This window comes from Eriocheir sinensis, chromosome 12, assembly GCF_024679095.1.
Source record: "Eriocheir sinensis breed Jianghai 21 chromosome 12, ASM2467909v1, whole genome shotgun sequence".
Classification (NCBI taxonomy): Eukaryota; Metazoa; Arthropoda; class Malacostraca; order Decapoda; family Varunidae; genus Eriocheir; species Eriocheir sinensis.
Window position 1 is genome coordinate 9,126,932 of NC_066520.1, and position 28,000 is coordinate 9,154,931.

At 44.3% G+C, this 28,000-nt stretch overlaps 1 protein-coding gene across 1 annotated transcript; it reads right to left on the minus strand.

Moving 5' to 3' along the window:
• LOC126997362 (tachykinin-like peptides receptor 99D) lies at positions 1 to 27,946 on the minus strand. Its single transcript, XM_050858428.1, has 6 exons — positions 27,614 to 27,946; positions 13,147 to 13,343; positions 5,848 to 5,987; positions 2,890 to 3,003; positions 1,743 to 1,924; positions 1 to 1,434 (listed from the first exon to the last, which is right to left on the minus strand). Exons 1-5 carry the CDS (start codon positions 27,722 to 27,724, stop codon positions 1,743 to 1,745), a joined length of 744 nt encoding a protein of 247 aa, XP_050714385.1. The 5' UTR covers positions 27,725 to 27,946; the 3' UTR covers positions 1 to 1,434.
• Between the last annotated feature and the right edge of the window lie 54 nt (positions 27,947 to 28,000).

Below are 28,000 nucleotides of genomic sequence, written 5' to 3' on the forward strand. Positions count from 1 at the left end.
ACACACACAGCTAACTGCCTGACCAGCTTCATACACAATCCACCCGGACAGCTTGACACCTTCCTTGGCCACACTTTTATAAATTTTAAAAGCGTCTGACCTTTTAGACCATACTCCTGCCATCACCAAGACCATAGAGCAGGGACTTTACCCAATTATGGTTGCTTGGTTGACTGGCAAATTTAGCGGGCGTCAGTAGTCATTAACTTTCAAGGCTGTATTTTCTCCTTGCAACAGCTCACCTTTAGCGTTTGGCAAGGCACGAAGATTGGTCCTCTTTGCTTCTTGGTGGTCAGTAACGACGCCCTCACCAACGCATTACACCGTTGGAAATACGTAGACGACAGGACAGTGGGAATCCCTGTCGACACCAAAGCTACGGAGTATACATCATTGCAGGCGTGCGCAGATGAAAACATTGACAATCAACTATATCAACACCGTGATGTACGTACTTTTGTACCTCCACAAGAGCAATGCTCCCTCCACAGCTATCCGATGCTATCCGTTTCTCTCCGTTGACTAGGAGTAGTTACTGTCCCCCCTTGAACAAGGGGGATGGGGTGTGTGGTGTGTGAGGTCCTGGCAGTACCCAGAGATCGACGATAAAGACACGTGATCAGGCCGTGGTGGTGGTGAATTACACACACACACACACACACACACACACACACACACACACACACACATACACATACACACACACGACAAAACATCGAAGGTCTTTGTTCCAAGTTTTAAGTCTGTTGACAGATTTTTTACTCTGTCCCCTTTGTCATGATGCCGGTTATAATTTGTTTCTGTTGTCACTTTTGTCTTGAATTCTGTCAGATGTTTTGTTCTACTGTCGTTGGAATTTGTTTGTGTCATCACTTGTAGTCATAGTAGTCTATCATAAATAGTCCATATACAACAATCACTGCAGCGGGCGTTGTTGCTTTATTTTTTCTTGCTTTCCTAATTAGCAGCAAGTCAGGTAGTTTCGTGACCAACAGTTTCTTGTTTTTTTTTTTTCACTGGCGTAAATATCGTAATAAATGTAGGACATTTCCGTGGGCAGCCCTTTCTAATACTCATGGGGTGTGACCTCGGCACAAAAGTAGGAGTAACTTTCTGTTCCTGGCACGAAGATAAGCAGTTTCACAAGTTCCTGGCGCTCGATACAAAGGAAGGGAACAGCGCCTTGGTTAGAATTGTTTGTCCTTACACTACAACACTCAGAAGACTTCGTGTATTCCAGGAGCTATTGTATAAGTCAGTAATATTCAACGCAAGGCAAGAAGGGAACGTTGCTCTGGCTTATGTTGTTTATCGTCTCAGTGCAGTCCTCGGAAGCCTGCAGATAGGTATTTTTTCTTTACTCCCACTACCGCTGCTTTTCGCTGTTGCCGCCGCCGTGGTTACAAGCGATTCACTCACCTCAACGCTACCAAGCTGTCAAAAAATACATAAGCATAAACTTATCAGTGTAGGTTATTAACTATGCCTCACAGGTATATTATTATTATTTGTGTCAACAGTATCATTAGATTGTCATGATTTTCATTATAAGCATCATCAACATTATGACCAGATATCCCTTACCGGCTGCTGCCAATGCTCCTGTAGCAAGTTAATTAGAATTGTCGGATGAGGAAATGACAGTTTTGAAATTTATATGAGCGAGCACACACACACACACACACACACACACACACACACACACACTAGAGCACAGCCGTGGCCTCATAAATGTTACTCACCTACATCTGAGTCTGTAAACAAGTCTTGCCTCGGTACAGGAAGGGCTCGGGTCCCAGCATGGCGAGGGGCGGGCCGAGGGGCACCATCTGGAGGGCAGCGCCGTTCAGAACCGACCCAGACCTCAGGAGACTTTGGCGGCATATATTGCACTGTGGTCCTCCCCCGCCGCCCAACCTGCAGCCTGGGAAAAGAAAACGGGACGAGATAGAAAAGTAGGGAGGAGGAAAATGATGGATGGATGTATAGGAGAAATCTAAGGAAATTGGTTTCTATAATGGACTGTTGTCATGAAAGGTTGCCGTCTTTTTTTTTTTTTTGTGGGACTTCTATCTCAGGTTTTCTTGTGTTTAGCTTGCGTTTGTGTATTTTTGGTGTCACACATCCAGAAACACACACACACACACACACACACACACACACACACACACACACACACACACACGGCCCGGTAGCTCAGTGGATAGAGCGTCTACTTCACAACCGGAAGGACCGTAGTTCGATTCCCCGGCCGGGTGAAGATAAGTTGGGTTTATCTTCTTTCACGTGTAGCCCCTGTTCACCTAGCAGTGAGTAGGTACGCGACGTAAGGCAAGGAGATGCGACCACGTTGTCGCGGTGTGTTGTGTGTGAGTGATCTCAGTCCTACCCAAAGATCTGTACAATGAGCTATGTGCTCTTCCGTAGGGGAACGGCTGGCTGTCTCGCGAGAGACCCGCAGCAGACGAAAAGGTGAATTACACACACACACACACACACACACCTCGCTCCGGTAGCTTAATCGGTTAGAGCGCGGCGCTGCAAGGCTTCACGGCCAAACAGGCAGCGGTTCGAGCCTCGCTCAGACCACTAGGAGTGGTTACTGTCCCCTCTTGAGCAAGGGGGATGGGGTGTGTGGTGAGTGAGGTCCTGGCAGTACCTAGAGATCGACAAAATGAGCACCTGCTCACGTCGTGAGGGTACCTGCTGACGAAAGCGAGTGTAACTCGTGATCAGGCCGTGGTGAACACACACACACACACACAAACACACAAGCAAACAGATTGGTCTCGATGCTGATAAGAAGACACAGAAAGAAAGAAAGCTGGGTGCGTAGAGGAGACAAATGGGACAGCTAATAATAGTAGCAATAAGAGGAGACACACGCACACCCACTGTTCCTGGCGGTGAGGCCTTCCCTGGATGAGTAGACGAGGAGGTGGTTGTTGGAGCGCTGGGAGCCTGGAGTAGTGCGTAGAGTTCCGTTAGGTCCCTGGCGGGTATCTAAAAGGAGACGAGAAGATGAGATAGAAAGGTAGATAGATATAGAGAGACAGATGAACAGAAACACTAAAACACACACACACACACACACACACACACACACACACACACACTAGGAGCAGGTAAACGAAGGAATATACCACCAAACAAACACATAAACAAACAAACACAGGAATCGAAACACAAACTCGTATTCCGCTATATAAACAAACACTGAAGGTGAGGAGAGAGAGAGAGAGAGAGAGAGAGAGAGAGAGAGAGAGAGAGAGAGAGAGAGAGAGAGAGAGAGAGATGTGTCTTAATAAATGAAAGTAATGCCTCCAAAAATTATGTAATTATTTATTCAAACAAGAGAATTACTTTTCTTCCCCTCGCTGAGAAAACAAACAACAATATCCTCAGGAAAATACAATTCCCTGACAAAATATTAAACGGATGATATAATATTTCCATGATTATTACTTCTCAGACCTTTTTTCTGTCTTCCTTTTACAGACTTCGATTAATTAGGGGAAGGGGGATTATGTGCTCAGTCTTTGATTAATGTTGTATACTTACATAAACATCACTTTTTCGATTACCAAGAAAAAAAACATCAGAATTTTTCACATGAATACACTGGTCACCTTGTAGCATGTCCTCCAGGAAGAAAAATGGAAGGGACATAGGAAATAAGGAAATGCGTAGGAAATGTCCTCAATCTTTAATACCGTTTAGTCGCATCATGATTACTTTTACCACGATCAACAAAAGAACATAATCTCTTCACCTTCCTTTCTCCCTACATTGCCACATCCACGTCTGCCAGTGCTGCCTCCCGCCTTCCTACTCTTTTTCCTCCACCACCACGGCCTTCATGCTCCTCTTCATTCATCTCTCCCTCTCACCATCACTCTCCACCAGAACAATCATCGTGAGTCCGTACAAGGTAGACCGTTACCACCTGATACCACACCCAATACAAGTCAATCATTGGGAACAACGAGAAAGGACGAGGGAAAGAAATAAACACTCATTCTACCTGTATACCTTTCCTCTCTCTTGTATCTCTCACCTCGACTTTCTCTCGCTCTCATAATTATTATCATTATTATCATTACTATTATTATTATTACTATTATTATTATTATTATTATTATTATTATTATTATTATTATTATTATTATTATTATTATTATTATTATTATTATTATTATTATTATTATTATTATTATTAAGATGAACATCAAAAACGACAATGAATAGGAAAGGATATTAATTTCATTTCCTTCCATGTTATTTGCCGTTTTTCTTTTAGGTCTAGAAAGGCGCCAAGCCCATATAGTTCCAGGGAGGTTCTGATACCCTCCAGAGAGAGAGAGAGAGAGAGAGAGAGAGAGAGAGAGAGAGAGAGTCCTTAGAAGAAAACCTTATTGATTAATTTCCCCGAATCATTACCCGGCGGACCCTTTCACTACTTAGGTGACGCGAAGTTGAATGGAATCAGGAATCTTCCCTCACTGCAATCCAGACCCCGGGGCCATTGATGGAAAAGATTACACAGCTCCCCTCAGAAACAACGTCATATTAGTGTTACTCGTAGAATTACTGTTATTATTATTATTATTATTGTTATTATTATTATTATTATTATTATTATTATTATTATTATTATTATTATTATTATTATTATTATTATTATTATTATTATAAGTATTATTATTATTATCATTATCATTATTATTATTATTATTATTATTATTATTATTATTATTATTATTATTATTATTAGTAGTAGTAGTAGTAGTAGTAGTAGTAGTAGTAGTAATAGCTAGCACTATTATTATTATTAGTAGTAGTAGTAGTAGCAGCAGCTGTAGTAGTAGTAGTAGTAGCAGTAGTAGAAGAAAAAAGTAGCAAGAGGAGCAGAGAGAAAACAATTTATAAACACACACACACACACATATATATATATATATATATATATATATATATATATATATATATATATATATATATATATATATATATATATATATATATATATATATATATATATATATATATATATATATATTGTTGTTTTATATAGATATAGATATAGATATTGGAAGAGACAGCCTTTATTAAAATAAAATATAAAAAGCATACGTATTGAGAGACTCTCCGCTACGTGATTGGTACATGCCCTAGGTTAGGGGGCGATAGATGGGCGAACATACATATCTTCGGGTTAATAATCATCTTACTGAGGGCACAAGAAGGATGAATTAACGTGTATCTGCCTTACAACACATACCAGGAAAAAAAATGTTTAGCGTCAATAACTTTTTTTTAACAAAAAGTGAAAGTAGCTGGTGAATAAGAGATGTGAAGTTAGTTTAAACGGGGATGGAAATTAGAAACATGATACTACTTTGGTCCATGAAAAAAATGTTATTTTTGAGAGAATGGGAATCGAGATAGAATTAAAGGAAGTGAACTATTTGAAGCACTGAACGTGTAAAGCTCCGTACACATTGCCACTGATCTCTGTCTGAGTTTCGTCAACGGGCAGCGACAATGGCAGTGTTTGTCAGTGTTTGCTCTCCGCCTTCTTGTCCATACTGCCACTTTTGAGTGACAAACACTCGATTAAACAGCAAGCGTTGACGATGGTGAGTGGTAGTGTGCATGGGGGTTTAAGTGAAGTAACCGCGGAATATAATAAAATGGACATGTAATACTGTTTGACGTATGAAGGAATCATTATTCTTGAGGCCTTGAAAGTTAGCATCATATTAAGAGTACCCTCAAAAAAAGGAGATATTAGGTTAAGGTGTAACATCAAGGCATGAGAGGTAAGGAGCCTCTGCGGGAACTCACCTGAACGGGATCGGGAGGAGGGGTCGTCGCAGGGCACGTGTCGCCTCTCCAGGGTCGGTGATCCCTCGTAGTTGGCGCTGCGGCGGTGGCACTGCAGACACACGCACTGCAGCACCACCTCGCGGAAGTAGGCGCGGAACCTAATGCGGGAATATAAACACAGTACTGAAAGGAGGACACAAGAGGCAATCAGGAGGAAAAGAAAGCTCTGAAACAGTACCAACACACTCACTGTATCACCTCTCCTGCATGAGTGTGTGTGTGTGTGTGTGTGTGTGTGTGTGTGTGTGTGTGTGTGTTCGTTCATGCGGGCTACATTAGTCGTTAGCAAGATGGAAAACTGAAACTTAACTTCCCCAGAAATCACAAACTTTCGCTAATTGCTACTAAAGAGGGCTGGCTTTCCTGCTTGGAACAAGTGATTGTAAAGTTCTTAGATACCTCTTGAATGCATTATCCTCATCTATGAAAGGGAAAAAAGGACGTCAGTGAACGCAAAAAAGCAGTCAGTGAATGGTTCCTCAAAGCAAAACATACAGGACAAGCGTGGTGGAGCAGCGATGGAGGGGATGGAGGAGGGCGGCAGTTTAGGGTGGAGTGACCAGCAGAGTTTGATTAATGGATGCAAGTAAAAATTACGCATCATTACCTCCTTGACACTTCAGACAAATTAATCGATCATTCCCTGACTTCATGCCATTATTTAACTCAGATCCAGGCTGCGCCTCAAAGTGTTGTTCGTCTACTGCTCTCCTGACCCCTGTTGTGGTGCCCCTCAAGGGCATTCAGGTTGGATTCAATAATAAGTCACAGCGTCCCTGAATGTTGAATGACTCTGAAGATACCGAAGCTCTGGAAAAGTGGAGGAAAAGGAAAAGGACAGAAGGTGAAGGAAGAATATGAGTTAAAAGGAAAACTATACAAAAGGAGCTGGAGTTGAAGATGGTTATAATAGTGAAGAACGAACAAATAAGATGAAAAAAAAAGAGGAGTAGAAGCAGCAACTGTAGCAGTAAATATTAATAACGTTGGCGAAGCAAGAAATAAATATAAGGGAAAACCACTCATTATAATGGTAACATTTGTAGAGGTTGATATAATAGACGAGATGCGTGTGGGGCAGCGTATGGTGTGTGTGTGTGTGTGTGTGTGTTCACCACAGCCTCATCACGAGTTGAACTCCCAGTCGCCAGCAAGAACCCTCCCGATTAGAGCAAGGCTCATTAGTCGATCTCTGGGTACTGCCAGGACCTCACACACTACGCACCTCGTTCTCCTTGCTCAATGGGGAACAGTAACCACTCCTAGTCAACGGAAAAATCCCGGCCTGAGCTGGTTTCGAACCTCTGCCTGCCACGCCGCGAAATCTGGCAGTGCAGCGCTTTAACCGACTGAGCTATCGGAGCAGCTTATGTGTGTGTGTGTGTGTGTGTGTGTGTGTGTGTGTGTGTGTGTGTGTGTTCGTCTCCAAGCCCACTCCCCCAGCCTTTCCGTCATAATTCCGCCTTTCTTGCGAGAGTCCTCATCTTCATATCCTTAATCCATGCTTAGTGTTGCGTCTGACGTCAGCGGCTATACCGGCTTAACAATTAGATCTGCGTCTCGTCACTGTATTAAAGTTGCAGAGGGGTCTGTTTTTTTGTTCGATGTATAAGTTGTATGTTTCGACATGTCTAGAATAGCTTCAGATCAGCCCGAGACATCAATGGGGCCGTGAGCGTTAATTTCAAGAGAAGACATTTTTACTATTATCTCTGTTACCTTTCCAGAATCTTAAGATACGTCTCAACGAATCGTAGAAAGTTATTGCATTTTTGGAGACAATATCGCAAGGAAATATTAAATTCTCCAAAAAGGGGAAATGCTTGTCTGCTTCTGCGAATGAGGTTTGATAAAAAATAAACGTTTTGATAATTGTCACCATGTGTAGTAGTATTACTGGATATTGGACACATACTTTGTTTAGCTTCTTTAATATTAATCCTTGTAACATGTACAGACTTGTTCCAACGTTTTTGCCATTGACAGAAGTGTCGCCGGGACTCTGTTTAGTGGTGCTCCTCAGGACATTAGTCGGTTTTGATTGGCTGTGTGAAATCGTGTCAAAACTCTGTCCTTTCATCACTTGATTTAGTTTGGGATCCATCCAGGAGTTGGAGTGTGAAGAGAGTAAAAATGTCTGCATAATGGGGGACTTTAATTATAGGAATATAGACTGGGAAGACCTAGTGGGTGACCTGGAAGCCGATGATTTTCTTGAAGTTATACAAGATAATTTCCTTGAGCAGGTAGTTACTGAGCCTACCAGAGGAGGTAACATATTAGACTTAGTCCTAACTAATAATGGAAACTTGCTACGTGAGTTGGAGGTGGGCGGAGAGCAAGGAAATAGTGACCACCATAGGTGGGCACGATAACAGAAAACCTTATTCCCGATACCCGATAACTGATAATGGAAAACCTTATCTGTGATAACCGATATTCGTTAACTGGAGACACAAATATAGGCGATAACCGATACCCGATACCCGATACCCAATATAAATCCACAATTTCGATACTAGCTAGCGATAAATCCGATGAGCGAAAACGATACTATATTGATATTTCAAATAAAAAAAACATAGATGAATTCAATTTTTCATGATCTATATTTTTCAAAACTTACAAAACCTGAAAACCACACGTTGACTCGTACATATGGACGGTAATACTAGAAACACCTGAACCGGTGTTGCGTTATTTGGCGTTCCCACCGTCAAAAGCTGGAGCTTTTGTTTACAAACACTGGTCTCTCGTGAACTGGCCCATCTCTACTCATTCAGTTATTCTGAATTATCACCATTAACACTTTAAGTCACTTCAGTAAAGAAGCACTGAAGCACTGGGAACCGGAACACTGGTACTCACTCCGTCACTCGAGTTACTGAGAGGCCACGCGCCACGCCGCCATGTGGTAACACAAGCCGCTGGTTTCTGTTTGCGCTCTTTACAACGGGATCACAGATTTCAGGCAGTGAATAATAATTTTTTGGACAATGCTAAATGATTTTTCTCTCTGATATAGTGTTTTTTGAGTCTAGCAAAAATAAATAACCTTTTATTTTAATGTTGTGATCTAAGTATGAAATATCTTCACCGAACATATTTCATATCCTGGTTTTTTTCATACAACACCGGGCGCCCGGGCCACGCATGCGCAGTAGGGAGGAGACAACATTGTTTTTCTGAGAGGCGGAAAAATGTAGTGATTATCGCTAGTTTGGTTACAAAAGTAACGAAGATACCGATATTTATATAAATAAGTAGCGGATGGCCAATAACCCGATTTTGTTACCAGCGATAAAGTATCGCGATAACTTATCGCGATAACGCCCAGCTATGGACTGACCACAGAACGGTTCGTTTTAGCTTAGACTGGGTGGTAACCCGGGAAGAGTAAATTACGAGGGGCTTCGAAGACATCTTGAAGGGGTAAACTGGGACAATTTAGGGATTCATGAGGGCCAGAACTGTGGGTTGGAGAGCCAAGAGAACCAGGTAGAAATGTCTTACAATAATTTATTTAGAGTAATAGTAGAGGGGCAAGGACAGCATATACCACAGCGAAAACTTTAAAAAAAAAAAAAATGACCCTAAGTGGATGACTCGTGGACTAAAACACGAGATAGGGTTAAAGAAGGGAATTTATCAGAAAATAAAGAATGGTGAAACACATCTCAGGGGGGAGCCGGTATGTCGAACTATCTAGATTAGTGAAGAAAAACACCAAAATAGCAAAAAGGAACTATGAGATCAAAGTAGCAAATGAGGGAAAAAGTAATCCCAAGGGCTTCTTGCAGATGTATAGAACAAAAACAAAGGAGAAAATTGGACCGCTGAAAGCAAACACAGGCGAGCTAGTAGAAAATTACGAAAATATGAGCGCATTGTTGAACGACTACCTCCTTTCAGTATTCACACAGGAGGATCGAACGATTATTCCGGAAAGGGTTCAGGTGTACGAGGGCGGGGATGGCGATAAATTGAGGGATATAATCATTACCAGGCAAGTAGTTCAGGATGAGATAAATAAGCTTAAGAAGAATAAGTCGCCAGGTCATGACGGGATATTTCCGAGGGCATTAAATTAATTTAGCAATGTACTCAGTGACCCACTAACCGACATCTTTAAAATGTCGGTAAATACTGGTTATGTGCCCAGCCTATGGGAAGTAGCTAATGAGACGCCGATTTTCAAAAAGGGGGACAGGTTAGCTGCTTCAAACTATCGCCCAATTAGCTTAACATCGGTTATAGGCAAGATGCTGGAGTCCATAATAGCCAGGAACATTCGGGAGCATCTAGAGAAACAGCTTAATTCACGATTCGCAGCATGGGATCACGAAAGGTAGGTCATGCCTCACCAATCTCTTGTCCTTCTACAATAAAGTATTTGAGGTGGTAGACAGAGATGAAAATGATGATGTAATCTATCTTGATTTTAGTAAAGCGTTTGACAAAGCTCCTTACCAACGACTATTGCTTAAATTACAGGCTCATGGAGTAGAGGGTAAAGTTTTGAACTGGGTCAAGGCGTGGCTTAGCAATAGGAAGCAAAGAGTGCAAATCAATGGTAAAAGATCTGACTGGGGATGTGTTACGAGTGGGGTCCCACAAGGTTCGGTATTAGGTCCACTTTTGTTTATTATTTATATCAATGACTTAGATACAGGAATTAGTAGTGATGTCAGTAAGTTTGCAGATGATACCAAGATCAGTAGAGTAATTGTGTCGGATCAGGACGCTAGTATTCTCCAGGATGAACTAAACAGATTGTATGACTAGGCGTATAAATGGCAAATGGAGTTCAATGTAGGGAAGTGCAGTATTCTGGGTGTTGGTAGGAACAACCCCTCACATAACTATTGCTTAAATGACACTCTCATAAGCAGGTCTGGGTGCGAGAGGGATTTAGGGGTCTTAGTGAGCTCTGATCTCCGTCCAAGGGCACAATGCATTCAAGCTAGAAATCGAGCAAATAGGGTACTGGGATTTATTTCAAGGAGCGTAAGCAACAGAAGCGCCGAAGTCTTCCTTAAACTATATTTAGCATTAGTTAGACCTCATCTTGACTATGCGGTTCAGTTCTGGTCACCTTACTATAGAATGGATATCAAAATGTTAGAATCGGTGCAGAGGAGGATGACTAAGATGATTCAGGGGTTGAGAAACTTGCCATACGAGGAAAGACTCAAACAGTTAAACTTGCATTCTCTAGAAAGGCGAAGGGTGCGTGGAGACATGATCGAGGTTTATAAATGGATGAAGGGCTTTAATAAGGGGGATATTCATAAGGTTTTGTTGGTAAGAGAACCGGGTAGGACACGAAGTAATGGGTTTGAACTGGATAAATTCAGATTCAACAGGGACATAGGCAAAAATTGGTTTACTAACAGAGTGGTGGATGAGTGGAATAGGCTTAGCAGTCACGTGGTGAGTGTCAATACAATTGTCACATTCAAAAATAGATTAGATAAATTCATGGACAGCGATATTAGGTGGGGTTAGATACACGGGAGCTTAGGGTCAAAGGAACTGCCTCGTACAGGCCTACCGGCCTCTTGCAGACTCCTACGTTCTTATGTTCTTATGTGGATGAGCGCAAAAGAATGGTTAATGGGTACACAGATAGATAGGTAGATAGATAAGGAAAAGACAAAGAGCGTGTATAGAAGAGTGCAGTCGTTTTAATGTTAGGGCAGGAGGACACTTATTATGTGACACAAACGACAGTAACGAGCAGAGAAGGAGACCAACAAGGTGTGACTAAGGAGGGTGCGCAGCCTTTCTTCACTGCAGATCAGACCTATCTCAAATAACGACGTTTCAATTTCCTCGCTCCGTCATTCCCATGAGATTCTCAATTAACGCTCGGCGGATGGTCACGGAAAAAATGGGTTGGCATCAGGGTTGGTGATTTTTTTGATTTGAAAAAAAAAAAGTCAGGATTTTTTAAATCAGATTTTTTTTTATATATAAATCAGATTTTTTTATTTTATTAATCAGCATAAAAAATATTGGAAAGATATATACTATATATATATATATATATATATATATATATATATATATATATATATATATATATATATATATATATATATATATATATATATATATATATATATATATATATATATATATATATATATATATATATATATATATATATATATATATATATATATATATATATATATATATATATATATATTCTATACATTAGTTTAAAACACATTTTGGAGTGTTTTTACAGCATGTTGCATCATCTCTCACTTGGTTACAATGTGTTTGAACCTGTCAAGCAGCCCAGTAGCCACTGACCAGGATTGCATCATCTCTCTCAGGCTCTGTTCTGATTCGCTTACATCATGTTAGGACATAGCCGGACTTGTGCCACTGTGTAGTAGTTTGACTGTTTTGGTGTTACAGGTCAGCCACTCATTCCTGAGCTAACAGCAAGAGCGTAGAGATGTCACTGACTACAAGGATTAATGTATCTGGTAGGAAGAGTGATCCAGTGTGGGAACATTTTAACAGAATTCCTTCAAAGTCTGGGAAATCATGGAGAGCTATATGCAAACAGTGTGAACTGGAGTTAGCAAGACTGAATGGAACCAAATTTATTGTCATAAGAATTAAAAACCGTATTTTTTAAAGATTTTGAATTTCTATTTCAAAGAATTTTTATGAACTACTTTCAACGAAGTGTATCATTATTTTTCAAAGGCTGCTTTTACAGTCTAAATTCAATGTGCTTTTGTTTTAAATACAGGCCATAATAATTTTCTTTTTCAAATTCATTACTTCAGGAAATAAGTACAGTTCATTATAAGTAAACCTCTTTGATTTCCTTTATTTAATAACATGTGGAATTTTTTGTTATACTGTATTGTAAAAGGAAGTGCTTTAATATTCTACTCCTCAGAAATAAGTACAGTTCATTACAAGTAAAACCCTTTGATTTAATTTTTTAATGGAATGTGGAAATTTTTGTTGTATTGTAAAAGGAAGCTTTTAGTGTTCTATTCCTCAGGAATATATAAAGCAGGTGTAAGTATGTTTTTTTTTCTTCATATTTTTCCTTTACATTCCCTGTTGGTTTGGGCAGAAGTAAATATTGATTTAAATCAACGATTTAAAAAAAAATCATTTGATTTAAATCTTGATTTAAATCACTGATTTAAATCATCATGATTTAAATCGGCCAACCCTGGTTGGCATGAATATTTACTCCCCCTCCACACACACACTCACCTGGCGTTCATCCAGTAGTAGATAACGGGGTTGATCATCGCGTTGGCCATGGCGAGCCAGTAGCAGGTGAGGTAGACGTGCTGGATGTGGGCCGTGTCCAGTACCGCCGCGTTGTGGTATGTGTAGAGGAAGAACGCCTGTTGGGGCAGCCAGCACACCGCAAACACCGCCACGATGACTAGGAACATCTTCACCACCTGAGGCGACGCGAAGACTGGTGAAGTGTGTGTGTGTGTGTGTGTGTGTGTGTGTGTGTGTGTGTGTGTGTGTGTGTGTGTACTTGTAACATCATCACAACTTTCGGTGTTAATGGGATTTTATTTCTGCTTCTGAAATGACAAAAGAACCCAAATAAATCCCACATGTTTGTTTTTTTAAATTATTATCGCTTGTCTGTACATTATCATCTCTCGCCTCAGACACCGTTTTCTCATTCGATATGTTAACCTCGTCCCCTACGTAAGTGTCATTCCGTAACCTCATTCGAAAAGCATCCTGTTGGTCGTGCTACGTCCCTCTTCTCACTCCTTTCCCAGCGAACATCTTCATTTATCATTAAGAGTATAGTTTGGATGCCTTTGATCACCCCTCCGATCCATGTCGCCTGCAATTAATTTTCTGTTATTTTCTTTCCATTCGCCGTTGCATGAACTCTTTCTACTCTAATATCCCATCACTGTCTGTGCTTTCTCCGTATCCCCAGTAAGGTAACTCGTAATTTTGAAAACTTACATTGCCCCATTTCTACCTATAGAGAATCATTTATCGTTACGCCCGACAATATTCACCAGAAAATTATTGCCACTACAGTATGTAAGTGTTTCGTTGTCCCGTTAATCCGTCCCCACGCCGCACGGCCCCGCGAGCATAGATCATCGACCTGCAGCTTGGGATCCCGCCCAAACACTAATGGCCCTCTTGTCACCCAGATCGAAGAGCTGGTTTGGGAGGAGAGGCAAACACCTGCTGGAGACTTGTTGCCCTAATAAGTCCTACTTGTTCCCCCTCCGCAGTTCCCAGTGCACGCACGTGGAATAATAAGACTCTCAAGAAGTCATGAGGCGCGCACACACACACACACACACACACACACACACACACACACACACACACACACACAGTCACATACACAAACACACGCTATCATATATATATATATATATATACATATATATATATATATATATATATATATATATATATATATATATATATATATATATATATATATATATATATATATATATATATATATATATATATATATAGAGAGAGAGAGAGAGAGAGAGAGAGAGAGAGAGAGAGAGAGAGAGCAGCTGGTTGAGCACCCTACACGTATTCCCGACCGTCTTGGAGACAGGCCCAACATTCTAGACCTCTAATCCTTCTGCTTACTCTGTCAAACTGTTCTCTCCGTTAGGCTCCTCCGATCATAACCTTATTTCTGTTTCCTGTCCTATCGCTCCTGTACATCCTTTGGACCCACCGAAGAGGCGATGCTTCTGGCATTTTGCTTCAGCTCGGAGGTACGACCTGAGGATGTACGTTTCCGATTTCCCGTGGAATGATTACTGCTTTCAGGAGAGAGACCCCTCTGTGTGTGCCCAGCGCATCTCAGAGGTGATTGTCTCTGGAATGGAGGCATACATTCCACGATTTTTCTCTACTCCTCATGCTAAAAAGCCTTGGTTTAATCATGCTTGTTCTCGTGCTATTAAAGATAGAGAGGCAGCTCACAAAAGGTTCCAGACCCTTCGAACTCCCGCTAACTATGACCTTTACATTTCAGCCCGGAATCGTGCCAAATCTATTCTCCGACTTACCAAAACTTCTTTTATCAATAGAAAATGTCAACACCTTGCTTCTTCTAATTCTTCCCGTGACTTCTGGCATCTAGCCAAAAATATCTCCTCCAATTTCACTTCTTCCTCTTTCCCTCCTTTCCTTAACCCTGACGGCAGCACTGCCGTCTCATCTGTCTCTGAGGCTGAACTCTTCGCTCAAACTTTCTGTAAGAACTCCACCTTGGACGATTCTGGGCATATTCCTCCTACTCATCCCTCCTCTGACTCCTTTATGCCTGTTAATAAGATTCTTTCAAATGATATTTTCTATGCCCTCTCTGGCCTCAACTCTCAGAAGGCTTATGGGCCTGATGGAGTGCCTTCTATTGTCCTTAAAAACTGTGCTTCCGTGCTGACACCCTGCCTGGTCTAACTGTTTCGTCTCTGCCTATCAACATCTACCTTTCCTTCCTGCTGGAAGTATGCCTTTGTACAGCCTGTGCCTAAGAAGGGTGACCGTTCCAATCCCTCAAACAACCGCCCTATAGCTTTACTTTCCTGTCTATCTAAAGCTTTTGAATCAATCCTTAACCGGAAGATTCAAAAGCACCTTTCCACTTCTAACCTTCTATCTGATCGCCAGTATGGGTTCCGCAAGGGGCGTTCCACTGGCGATCTTCTTGCTCTTTTAACTGACTCTTGGTCATCTTCTTATAGACGTTTCGGTGAAACTTTCTCTGTTGCGCTAGACATATCGAAAGCCTTCGATTGAGTCTGGCACAAGTCTTTGCTTTCTAAACTGCCCTCTTTCGGATTCTATCCCTCCCTCTGTTCCTTTATCTCCAGTTTCCTTTCCGGGCGTTCTATCTCTGCGGTGGTAGACGGTCACTGTTCTTCCCCTAAAGTATCAACAGTGGTGTTCCACAGGGCTCTGTCCTATCACCCACTCTCTTCCTGTTATTCATCAATGATCTTCTTTCCATAACAAACTGTCCTGTCCACTCATACGCCGACGACTCCACTCTGCATTATTCAACTTCTTTCAATAGAAGACCCTCTCAACATGAAGTACACGACTCCAGACTGGAAGCTGCAGAACGCTTAACCTCAGACCTTGCTATCATTTCCGATTGGGGCAGAAGGAACCTTGTGTCCTTTAAAGCCTCAAAAACTCAATTTCTCCACCTATCAACTCGACACAATCTTCCAAACACCTATCCCCTATTCTTCGACAACACTCAGCTATCACCATCTTCAACACTAAACATCCTCGGTCTATCCTTAACTCAAAATCTCAACTGGAAACTTCACATCTCCTCTCTCGCTAAATCAGCTTCCTCGAGGTTGGGCGTTCTGTATCGTCTCCGCCAGTTCTTCTCCCCCGCCCAGTTGCTATCCATATACAGCGGCCTTGTCCGCCCTCGTATGGAGTATGCATCTCACGTGTGGGGTGGCTCCACTCACACAGCTCTTCTGGACAGAGTGGAGTCTAAGGCTCTTCGTCTAATCAGCTCTCCTCCTCCTACTGATAGTCTTCTACCTCTTAAATTCCGTAGCGATGTTGCCTCTCTTTCTATCTTCTATCGATATTTCCACGTTGACGGCTCTTCTGAACTTGCTAACTGCATGCCTCCCTCCCTCCCTCGACCCCGCTGCACACGACTTTCTACTCTTGCTCATCCCTATACCGTCCAAACCCCTTATGCAAGAGTTAACCAGCATCTTCACTCTTTCATCCCTCACGCTGGTAAACTCTGGAACAATCTTCCTTCATCTGTATTTCCTCCTGCCTACGACTTGAACGCTTTCAAGAGAAGGGTATCAGGACACCTCTCCTCCCGAAATTGACCTCTGTTTTGGCCACCTCTTTTGATTCTTTTTTAGCAGCAGCGAGTAGCGGGCTTTTTTTTTTTATTATTGTTTCCTTTTTTTTTGTGCCCTTGAGCTGCCTCCTTTGTTGTAAAAAAATATATATATATGTATATATATATATATATATATATATATATATATATATATATATATATATATATATATATATATATATATATATATATATATATATATATATATATATATATATATATATATATATATATATATATATATATATATATATATATATATATATATATATATATATATATATATATATATATATATATATATATATATATATATATATATATATATATATATATATATATATATATATATATATATATATATATATATATATATATATATATATATATATATATATATATATATATATATATATATATATATATATATATATATATATATATATATATATATATATATATATATATATATATATATATATATATATATATATATATATATATATTTTAGAGAGTTGGCTCCGGAACTTATTACATACCAGCATGAAGCAGCTTAGAAGGATTAAGAAATAAAAGCAATTAAACAGAATTCGGGGACGATTTGGCACGTTCATTTGTTTTCACTGAAAGAGCAATATGGTGCGTGCACTTTTTTTTTTGTGTGTGTGTGTGTTTGTTCAAGTTTTGGTCTATATCATTTTACCGAAAAAATATGTATTGAGTGAGAGGGCAAGCTTGAAAAAACGTATTTTTGATTGGCTGGAAAGAAAAAGAAAACTTTTTATTCTTAAAAACAAAACAAAGGTGCAAGGTTATCCTGAAACAAAAGATCCCACACATAAAATATAAAACTACACTGGATGAAACATTAAGAAAAAATAAAATAAACTCGGAAATATTTATTATCCGCTTGTCGTTTCTACATCTTTTCTTTGGGTGAAATGTGTCTGGATAGTTAATTAGTATCGAGGTCTCTCTCTCTCTCTCTCTCTCTCTCTCTCTCTCTCTCTCTCTCTCTCTCTCTCTCTCTCTCTCTCTCTCTCTCTCTCTCTCTCTCTCTCTCTCTCTCTCTCTCTCTCTCTCTCTCTCTCTCTCTCTCTCTCTCTCTCTCTCTCTCTCTCTCTCTCTCTCTCTCTCTCTCTCTCTCTCTCTCTCTCGACATTTTTCCTTTTTCCAGTTCTATGATCATGTCTGCCCACACTGCTTAAAATAGGAACAATGTGGTGCATATCCCTTTCCTGTTCCTTTTTAATCTGTCACCGTTTTTTACTTCCTCCAAACTTCCCTTCAAAGCCTCAGTGATACTTCAGCAATATTGAGCTCCCCCATCCCTTCCTTCTCTTTTTTTTATGTGTTCGGTTTCAATATTCTATTCTTGAGTGACTTCTCTATTAAATGTCAGTTCTGTTCTGTCAGCGCTAGTCATTCTGTTAAGGAAGAAGGAACAGAGACAGAGTTGAGAAAGGAGGAGTTTATAAAGCAAGGAGGAAAAGGAAAGCAGAAGGGGAAAGGTGGAGTATCACAAGAAAGGGAACGTCGGAAAAGAAAGACAGACTGTTTTTTTTTTTTTTTAATAAAAGAAGGGAAGAGATAGAGAAACGGAAGAGAAACGTTTATATTTGGTAAAAGGAAAGGAGGAGTAGGAGAAAGGAGAGAAGCAAGAAAATGGAAGACTCTTTGACCACCACAACAAGTGAAACTCGGCACCCTTCATAGGTCGTTGGACAACTACTCAAGGTTAATCCTTGAAACCCAGAAACTCCATTATGTTTTTTTAATTCTATTCATCCGCTCGTTCTCACTAGATAACTTTTTTCCCGATGAGCCTTCATGCTGTCGTGTTTGAAAGCTTAATTGTCGCTAGTTTGTAAGTTATGGTTCCAGTCTTTGTTTTAAGAGGGGCCATTCAACCAGCTCAGTCACCACGCCCTTTTTCTCCTTATTTTTTGTTTGTTTGTTTGACAGAATTGGAAGCAGTCAAGGAGATATATAACAAACTGGATAATAAAGCCCGCAATACTAATGCTTCTTAACAGTATAAATGATACAGAATTAGGAAATTATAATTCAGAAACGGTTCGAGACGTGCCTTGATTCAGTATGTTAGTTTTTGTTCCATTTGATTGTCTTATGGGAAGGCCGCCCACTGTACCCACCTAGGTAAATAGATACATTTATTGACAACAACTTACACTGAAAATATACTGATTAAAAAGTGCAGTGTAGCGAAAGTACTGGCAGTTTTGTTCCATGAAGATAATAAATACATTAGAGTTAAGTCGAATAAGAAATACATATTTTTCATACTTCAATTGATTATAGGAGTTAATCAGAATTAATGGAAGGCTGTTCAGCTTACCCACCGACTTAATCTTTTATAACAGTTCAACAAAAAATGCGACTCGAATGAAATGAAAAAGAGACAAATTGTAATAATTATGAAAGAACTCCTTGCAGTCTCTCGAGTCCCTTCTCCATAACTTTAAAAATTATGCTTGCATCCATTATCCGAAAATTCCAGCATCTCCTTTTTTTCCCCTTCCCTTCCTTGCAGACACTTAATAATGTTGCAATCCATTCCTTCCTCCGTCTCATATAATGCTATTTCCTCACCTTGCTTCCACGCACCTCCGCAAGGCATTCCCCACTGCATGTTTCACACCCTACACCACGCCTTTCATCCTTCCTTCCCTTGCCTTCATGTACCTCCTCTCTCTCTCTCTCTCTCTCTCTCTCTCTCTCTCTCTCTCTCTCTCTCTCTCTCTCTCTCTCTCTCTCTCTCTCTCTCTCTCTCTCTCTCTCTCTCTCTCTCTCTCTCTCTCTCTCTCTCTCTCTCTCTCTCTCTCTCTCTCTCTCTCTCTCTCTCTCTCTCTCTCTCTCTCTCTCTCTTTTATTTAAACAGGGCTTACAGAAGATTGTGCTAAAGTTGAAGGTTTTAAGCTTCATCTATCTATAGCTACATACAAGACACATTGAATTACTGCCTAGAAGTCCTAATCCAGCTGTTCACCTCCCGCTTGAAGACTTGAAGTGACGCGCGATGGTGGAGGTCGGTGTGGCGAACAACCTGGTTCCACAGGCGGCTGTAGCGGGGCTGGAAGGAGGGGAAGTGGTGTTCTGTCCTGGAGAAGGGTACAGCCGCTTGTTCCTGTCTGTGGGGTGCTGCTCGGGTGGAGTGTATGGGGGTTGGGGGTGCGGGGAGCTTGAGAGCTTGCAGGTGGGGTGTGTTTAGGTTGTGTGCCTTGAACATTACACACAGGCCTGCCACATCCCTGCGCTCCTGGAGAGGTTGCAGGGAGCCACGCGCGTGCTGAGGACCTGTGCGCTGTATCAGACGCTGGGCTCTGGCCTGGACACGATCCAGCGTTGCAAGGTAGGATGGAGGGCAGGAGGACCAGGCGAGGGGGGAGTACTCCATGAGGGGGCGTACTTGTGCCTTGTAGAGCACCTCAGTCCCTTTGGCGTCAAGTAGATGGGAGATGCGCAGTACACAGCTGAGTTTCCATGCTGCATTTTTTGATATTTTCTTAGCATGGTTGGTGAAGGAGAGTCCCGCGTCGAACTCCACTCTGAGAATGGAGATGGAGTCTTGAAGGGGTAGCGTTTTCCCCTCCAGTTGTATCCCCGACCCGGCTAGATTGTTGATATCTCGCCTGCGGGATATTATCATTGCTTGTGTTTTTTCAGGGGCCAAGGTGACTTGCCAGCAGCCGCTCCAGGCGATAATTTTGTCGAGTGCCATGTTGATGCGACACACTGTGCCTTGCCAGTCCTGTCTGTCGCTAGTGAAGGCAAGGGTGCAGTCGTCAGCGTACGCCTGGGCCTCAGGGATGAGCTGGAGAATGTCATTGAAATAAACATTCCATAGTAGAGGCCCTAGTACGCTGCCCTGGGGCACGCTTGCATTGATGGGGTGCTGGCTTGAGGTGTGGCCGTTAATCACCACCTGTAACGCCCTGTCCTGGAGGTAGTCCCCAATGAGTTGCAGGAGGGCGCCTCGCACACCTAGGCTCTTCAGCTTGGCGATGAGGCCTTGGTGCCAAACCCTGTCGAAGGCTCCGGCTATGTCAAGAGCCACGACGAAGGTGTCGAGTCCCCTGTCCAGCGAGTGGTTCCATGAGGCAGAGTTAAGGAGCAGCAGGTCTGCAGCAGATCTTCCCTGCCGGAAGCCGAATTGCTTGGAGTTGAGGAGATGGTGGGCATCGAGGAAGGCCGTGAGTTTGGTTGTTATGAGGGACTCCATGATTTTCCCAACAGTGGAGAGGAGGGATACTGGGCGGTAGTTCTTTGGGTCCTGTTTGCCTTTTTTCTTGTATATGGCCACCACTCTTGCTTTCTTCCAAAGTGTGGGCCACTTGGAGGTGGAAAGAATGTTATTGAAGATGGTGGTAAGTGGTAGGGCAAGCTGGCCAGCGCATTTTTTTAGCAGGTGAGGGCTGATGTTTTCAGGCCCTAGGGCTTTCTTGGGGTCTATTTGCAGCAGCAGATTTTTCACCTCCTCTGTGGTGACAGTGAGACTCTCCAGAGAGGCCCTGGTGAGGGATGGCAGCTTCGGGGGGGCGTAGAGGGGATCAGGTACTGACATTTTGGAAGAGAAGTGGGCCGCCAGTAGCTCCGTCTTGTCTTTGTCGCGCATAGCCACTGACCCATCTGGCCTGACGAAGGGTGGGATGGCGTTATCGGCTAAAAGGCCTTGTTTTTGTTTCACTCCACTCCACCACTCCTTGCTACCCACAGACTGGCGGCTGAGCTTGGTCTTCATTACCTCCTTCCAGCGTTGTATAGCCTATTTTTGCACCCGGCTCATGTTCATGTCTTCGAACTGCCTTGCCACCAAGTACTGATTCATTAGTAGTAAAGGGGCAAGAACAGCATATACCACAGCGAACACTTAGAAAAGAAAACAATGATCCTAAGTGGATGACTCGTGGACTAAAACACGAGATTGGGTTAAAGAAGGGAATTTATCAGAAAATAAAGAATGGGGAAACACATCTCAGGGGCCGGTACGTCGAACTATCTAGATTAGTTAAGAAAAACACCAGGATAGCAAAAAAGAACTATGAGATCAAAGTAGCAAATGAGGCGAAAAGTAATCCTAAGGGCTTCTTTCAGATGTATAGAACAAAAACACGGGAGAAAATTGGACCGCTGAAAACAAACACAGGGGAGCTAGTAGAAAATTACGAAAATATGAGCACATTGTTGAACGACTACTTCCTTTCAGTATTCACACAGGAGGATCGAACGACTATACCGGAAAGAGTTCAGGTGTACGAGGGCGGGGATGGCGATAAATTGAGGGATATAATCATTACCAGGCAAGTAGTTCAGGATGAGATAGATAAGCTTAAGAAGAACAAGTCGCCAGGTCCTGACGGGATATTTCCGAGGGTATTAAAGGAGTTAGGTGATATAATCAGTGACCCACTAACCGACATCTTTAAGATGTCGGTAAATACTGGCTATGTGCCGAGCCTATGGAAAGTAGCTAATGTGACGCCGATTTTTAAAAAGGGGGACAGGTCAGTTGCTTCAAACTATCGCCCATTTAGCTTAACATCGGTTATAGGGAAGATGCTGGAGTCCATAATAGCCAGGAACATTCGGGAGCATTTAGAGAAACGTAGCTTAATTCACGACTCGCAGCATGGGTTCACAAAAGGTAGGTCGTGCCTCACCAATCTCTTGTCCTTCTACAATAAAGTATTTGAGGCGGTTGACAGAGATGAAAATTATGATGCAATCTATCTTGATTTTAGTAAAGCGTTTGACAAAGTTCCTCACCAACGACTGTTGCTTAAATTACAGGCTCACGGAGTATAGGGTAAAGTTTTGAACTGGGTCAAGGCGTGGCTTAGCAATAGGAAGCAAAGAGTGCAAATCAATGGTAAAAGATCTGACTGGGGATGTGTTACGAGTGGGGTCCCACAAGGCTCGGTATTAGGTCCACTTTTGTTTATTATTTATATCAATGACTTAGACACAGGAATTAGTAGTGATGTTAGTAAATTTGCAGATGATACCAAGATCGGTAGAGTAATTGAGTCGGATCAGGACGCTAGTCGGGGCTGGGCGGATAAATGGCAGATGGAGTTCAATGTAGGGAAGTGCAGTATTCTGAGTGTAGGTAGGAACAACCCCTCACATAACTATTGCTTAAATGACACTCTCATAAGTAGGTCTGGGTGCGAGAGGGATTTAGGGGTCTTAGTGAGCTCTGATCCCCGTCCAAGGGCACAATGCATTCAAGCTAGAAATCGAGCTAATAGGGTACTGGGATTTATTTCAAGGAGCGTAAGCAACAGAAGCCCCGAAGTCTTCCTCAAACTATATTTAGCATTAGTTAGACCTCATCTTGACTATGCGGTTCAGTTCTGGTCACCCTACTATAGAATGGATATCAAAATGTTAGAATCGGTGCAGAGGAGGATGACTAAGATGATTCAGGGGTTGAGAAACTTGCCATACGAGGAAAGACTCAAACAGTTAAACTTGCATTCTCTAGAAAGGCGAAGGGTGCGTGGAGACATGATCGAGGTTTATAAATGGATGAAGGGCTTTAATAAGGGAGACATTCATAAGGTTTTGTTGGTAAGAGAACCGGGTAGGACACGAAGTAACGGGTTTAAACTGGATAAATTCAGATTCAACAGGGACATAGGCAAAAATTGGTTTACTAACAGGGTGGTGGATGAGTGGAATAGGCTTAGCAGTCATGTGGTGAGTGCCAATACAATTGTCACATTCAAAAATAGACTAGATAAATTCATGGACAGCGATATTAGGTGGGGTTAGATACACGGGAGCTTAGGGTCAAAGGAGCTGCCTCGTACAGGCCTACCGGCCTCTTGCAGACTCCTGCGTTTTTATGTTCTTATGTTCTTATGTCCCCCACCACAATGAGATGTTTGCAGGAATGCTGGAGCAGAAGGGTGTCGAGATTTGTGTGGAGGAAGTGGATGGGGTCGCTCCCCTGCCACTGTGGCCGGTAGCATACACAGAGCAGGATGGAGTCGCGTTGTCTTGTCCACAGCCTGAAGAATGCCATTTCGAGGTGGCGTTCCATGTCGACATCGAGGGCCTCCACAGCAAGACCGTCACGGAAGCAGACTGCGATTCCCCCGAAGGTACCGTGGGCTCGGTCTCTTCGGTGCCATCTAGAGTACCCTTGAATATACCCAAAGCTGGCGGGAATGGTGGGATTGAGAAAGGTCTCCACTGTGGCTATGGTGTCTGGGGATTGCGGGATAACATAAGAGTGTGTTAGATCTTCTATGTTAGTTTGGAGGCCTCTGATGTTAGTAGACATAATCGTCAGTTTCTCTTGGAAGGCTGGGTCGGCCGGCATAATTCCAAGGTGTGTAGGGGTGTTGAGAGGGATGAGGTGCTTGGCGCTGAGACGCTTGGTAACTGGGGAGAGGAGGCTGTGAGAGGTGCTTGTTTAGTGTCTCGATGAGGAGGGAGGTGACGGCAGCTGCTCGGACAACTGGCGGTAGATCTTTTCGTGCCTTTCTTGGGCATGGGAGGCACGGCAGTTAGCTGTGGTGTGACCTTCACGGTAGCAGTAGTCGCACCAGCTTAGCCAGCGGCAGGTGCCTCTAGTATGGCCACTCCTCTTGCAATGGTTGCAAAATTCTTTGGGAGTGGTCCTACTAGGGGAGGGCAGGGACAGGAGTGGAACAGGGTGTGGGCGCAAGGAGGTATAGGTGTTCCTGGGGCGGCTGTGGCGAGGTGTTCTGAGGGGAGGACGATGACTTTGTCGCCGGGCGGGACTCTTGTTCCTCCGTGTGTCAGCGGTGTCTATGCCTTGGGGAGTGGGCAGGTTCTGGGCGTGACTTCTTCGCTTGCGATGGTCGTCTGAGCTCTGACCGCTCGGTGCTGAGGACCGGGGATTGGCCTGAGAGTCAGGCATAGTGTTGATGGGTATGGATGAGGAATTGGATGATGGGTACTCTTCCCTTGTGATGGTGGCTGCTGTGTTCTTGGGTACAGCGCCTGATGATATTTGGGTGTTTATTACGGATGTATCTCTGGGCGGGTCAACTGAGCTTGAGGGTGGGTTGAGTTGAGGTTTGAATGTGTGAGGGGTTGATGCCTCAGCGGTGACAGGGGCAGGTCTTGAGGGGTTTGGGAGGGTATCAGGTAAATCACTTTGAGTAGCGGTGGAGACGGTGCCAGTGGAGGCTTTCTGGAGCTGACGCGGCTTGCCTGAGGTCCACCAGTCGTTTGCTCCGCGGTGGTGGGCGACGTGGTGCTTCCAATCCTTGTCAATGCTGTGTCCTCGGGCAGAGCAGGATGTGCTGGTGACGGTGAGGTTATTGAAGCTGCTCTGTGTGGCCGCGATGTAGTCGATGAAGTTCAGGATGGTTACTACCGCGTCACGGTTGTCAGCAATGTTTTCGGCGGTTTTGTCGAAAGAGGCGAAGGTGGACTTGTACCTCCTGTTCTCCTTCCTAAGCTGCTTGATGATGTTAACCAGCTCGCCGCTCTCAAGTTGGTGAAGTTCTGCGTCCTCTTCAGAGGCGGAAGGAGTGGGGCAGAGGAGATGATCTTGATTGCTGTTCAGGTAGATCACGGAGTCAGGGATGCCCAGGTGTTGTCTCAGGGAGTCGACGGCCTCACAACTGAAGTGCTCTTGGGTGTTGAGGAGGCAGTGAGGGTGGCACACGTTTGGGCAGTCAGGAGTGCAGCAGCGGACGGACGGCTTGTTAATTACTGTCTTCCCGCAAAAAGCACACCATTCGCCTGGTTCGTAGCCACATAAACCTGTAGGGCGCGCTATCAGTAAGTGATGTGGCATTTTGAGTGCAGCGGGGGTGGGATGGGGCGTCCGTTTCGTGGGGGGCAAAGGTGGTTGATGCGGGGATATAAACTTGACAGCTTGGTGCTAGGCGGGGGGTGCAGCTCCGGCAGCACACACGTGGGGGGCAAGAGGGGCGCAGAGGGCAGCACACACGTGGGGGGAAGAGGGGAGCAGAGGGCAGCACACACGTGGGGGGAAGAGGGGAGCAGAGGGCAGCACACACGTGGGGGGAAGAGGGGAGCAGAGGGCAGCACACACGTGGGGGAAGAGGGGCACAGAGAAAAGCACACACGTGGGGGGCAAGAGGGGCGCAGAGGGCAACACACACGTGGGGGGCAAGAGGGGCGCAGAGGGCAGCACACACGTGGGGGGCAGGAGGGGCGCAGAGGGCAGCACACACGTGGGGGAAGGGGCGCAGAGGGCAGCACACACGTGGGGGGCAAGAGGGGCGCAGAGGGTGCACACACGTGGGGGCAAGAGGGGCGCAGAGGCAGCACACACGTGGGGAGCAAGAGGGGCGCAGAGGGTAGCACACACGTGGGGGGGGAAGAGGGGCGTAGAGGGCAGCACACACGTGTGGGCAAGAGGGGCGCAGAGGGCAGCACACACGTGGGGGGCAAGAGGGGCGCAGAGGGTAGCACACACGTGGGGGGCAAGAGGGGCGCAGAGGGTAGCACACACGTGGGGGGCAAGAGGGGCGCAGAGGGTAGCACACACGTGGGGGGCAAGAGGGGCGCAGAGGGCAGGACACATGTGGGCAAGAGGGGCGCGGAGGGCAGCACACGTGGGGGGCAAGAGGGGCAGGGTAGCACACACGTGGGGGGCAAGAGGGGCGCAGAGGTAGCACACACGTGGGGGGCAAGAGGGGCGCGGAGGGCAGCACACACGTGGGGGGCAAGAGGGGCGCGGAGGGTAGCACACACCTGGGGAGCAAGAGGGGCGCGGAGGGCAGCACACACGTGGGGGGCAAGAGGGGCGCAGAGGGCAGCACACACGTGGGGGGAAGAGGGGCGCAGAGGGTAGCACACACGTGGGGGGCAAGAGGGGCGCGGAGGGCAGCACACGTGGGGGCAAGAGGGGCGCGGAGGTGCACACACGTGGGGGCAAGAGGGGCGCAGGGGGCAGCACACACGTGGGGGGCAAGAGGGGCGCAGAGGGCAGCACACACGTGGGGGGCAAGAGGGGCGCAGAGGGTAGCACACACGTGGGGGGGAAGAGGGGCTCAGAGGGCAGCGTACACGTGGGGGGCAAGAGGGGCGCAGAGGGTAGCACACACGTGGGGGAAGAGGGGCTCAGAGGGCAGCGCACACGTGGGAGGCAAGAGGGTCGCAGAGGGTAACACACACGTGGGGGGCAAGAGGGGCGCAGAGGGCAGCACACACGTGGGGGGCAAGAGGGGCGCAGAGGGTAGCACACACACTCTCTCTCTCTCTCTCTCTCTCTCTCTCTCTCTCTCTCTCTCTCTCTCTCTCTCTCTCTCTCTCTCTCTCTCTCTCTCTCTCTCTCTCTCTCTCTCTCTCTCTCTCTCTCTCTCTCTCTCTCTCTCTCTCTCTCTCTCTCTCTCTCTCTCTCTCTCTCTCTCTCTCTCTCTCTCTCTCTCTCTCTCTCTCTCTCTCTCTCTCTCTCTCTCTCTCTCTCTCTCTCTCTCTCTCTCTCTCTCTCTCTCTCTCTCTCTCTCTCTCTCTCTCTCTCTCTCTCTCTCTCTCTCTCTCTCTCTCTCTCTCTCTCTCTCTCTCTCTCTCTCTCTCTCTCTCTCTCTCTCTCTCTCTCTCTCTCTCTCTCTCTCTCTCTCTCTCTCTCTCTCTCTCTCTCTCTCTCTCTCTCTCTCTCTCTCTCTCTCTCTCTCTCTCTCTCTCTCTCTCTCTCTCTCTCTCTCTCTCTCTCTCTCTCTCTCTCTCTCTCTCTCTCTCTCTCTCTCTCTCTCTCTCTCTCTCTCTCTCTCTCTCTCTCTCTCTCTCTCTCTCTCTCTCTCTCTCTCTCTCTCTCTCTCTCTCTCTCTCTCTCTCTCTCACCCTTCTCTTGGAGCGTATGCTGGTCGCCTGCCTCTCCGTCAGCTCCCCGATGCTGCGACTCCCCCAAAGCTCGTGACCGATGCGAAAGTAAGACCACAGCATCACCAGCATGGGCAGAAGGTACGTGGTGATGAAGAAGACCACGTTGTATCTGGCGGTGAAAGAGTGGAGGGAAGGGGAGAGGGAGAAGAGTGCGCAGGGAAATGAGGAAAGAGGGAAGGACGATTATTGTGGGTGAATTTATTTTTTGTTTTGTTATGGTTGGTTATATTTTTCTTTTCAGGGGGTGATTGGTAGTGGTAGTAGGGGCACTGGAGTTGTTGGTGGGGCGATTCTTTTTTTTTATTTTTTTATTTTTTATATTTTTTATTCCTCTGTTCATATTTG

What these genes read in the sequence shown, in the direction of transcription:
- LOC126997362 (XM_050858428.1), bottom strand. Translation starts at nt 27,724, where the DNA reads ATGCTGGTGATGCTGTGGTCTTACTTTCGCATCGGTCACGAGCTTTGG. An exon ending in CTCCTCCCGATCCCGTTCAG is followed by an intron (nt 3,004 to 5,847) that starts GTGAGTTCCCGC and finishes GTCTCCTTTTAG; the next exon opens with ATACCCGCCAGGGACCTAAC. An exon ending in CACCGCCAGGAACAGTGGGT is followed by an intron (nt 1,925 to 2,889) that starts GTGCGTGTGTCT and finishes TTCTTTTCCCAG; the next exon opens with GCTGCAGGTTGGGCGGCGGG.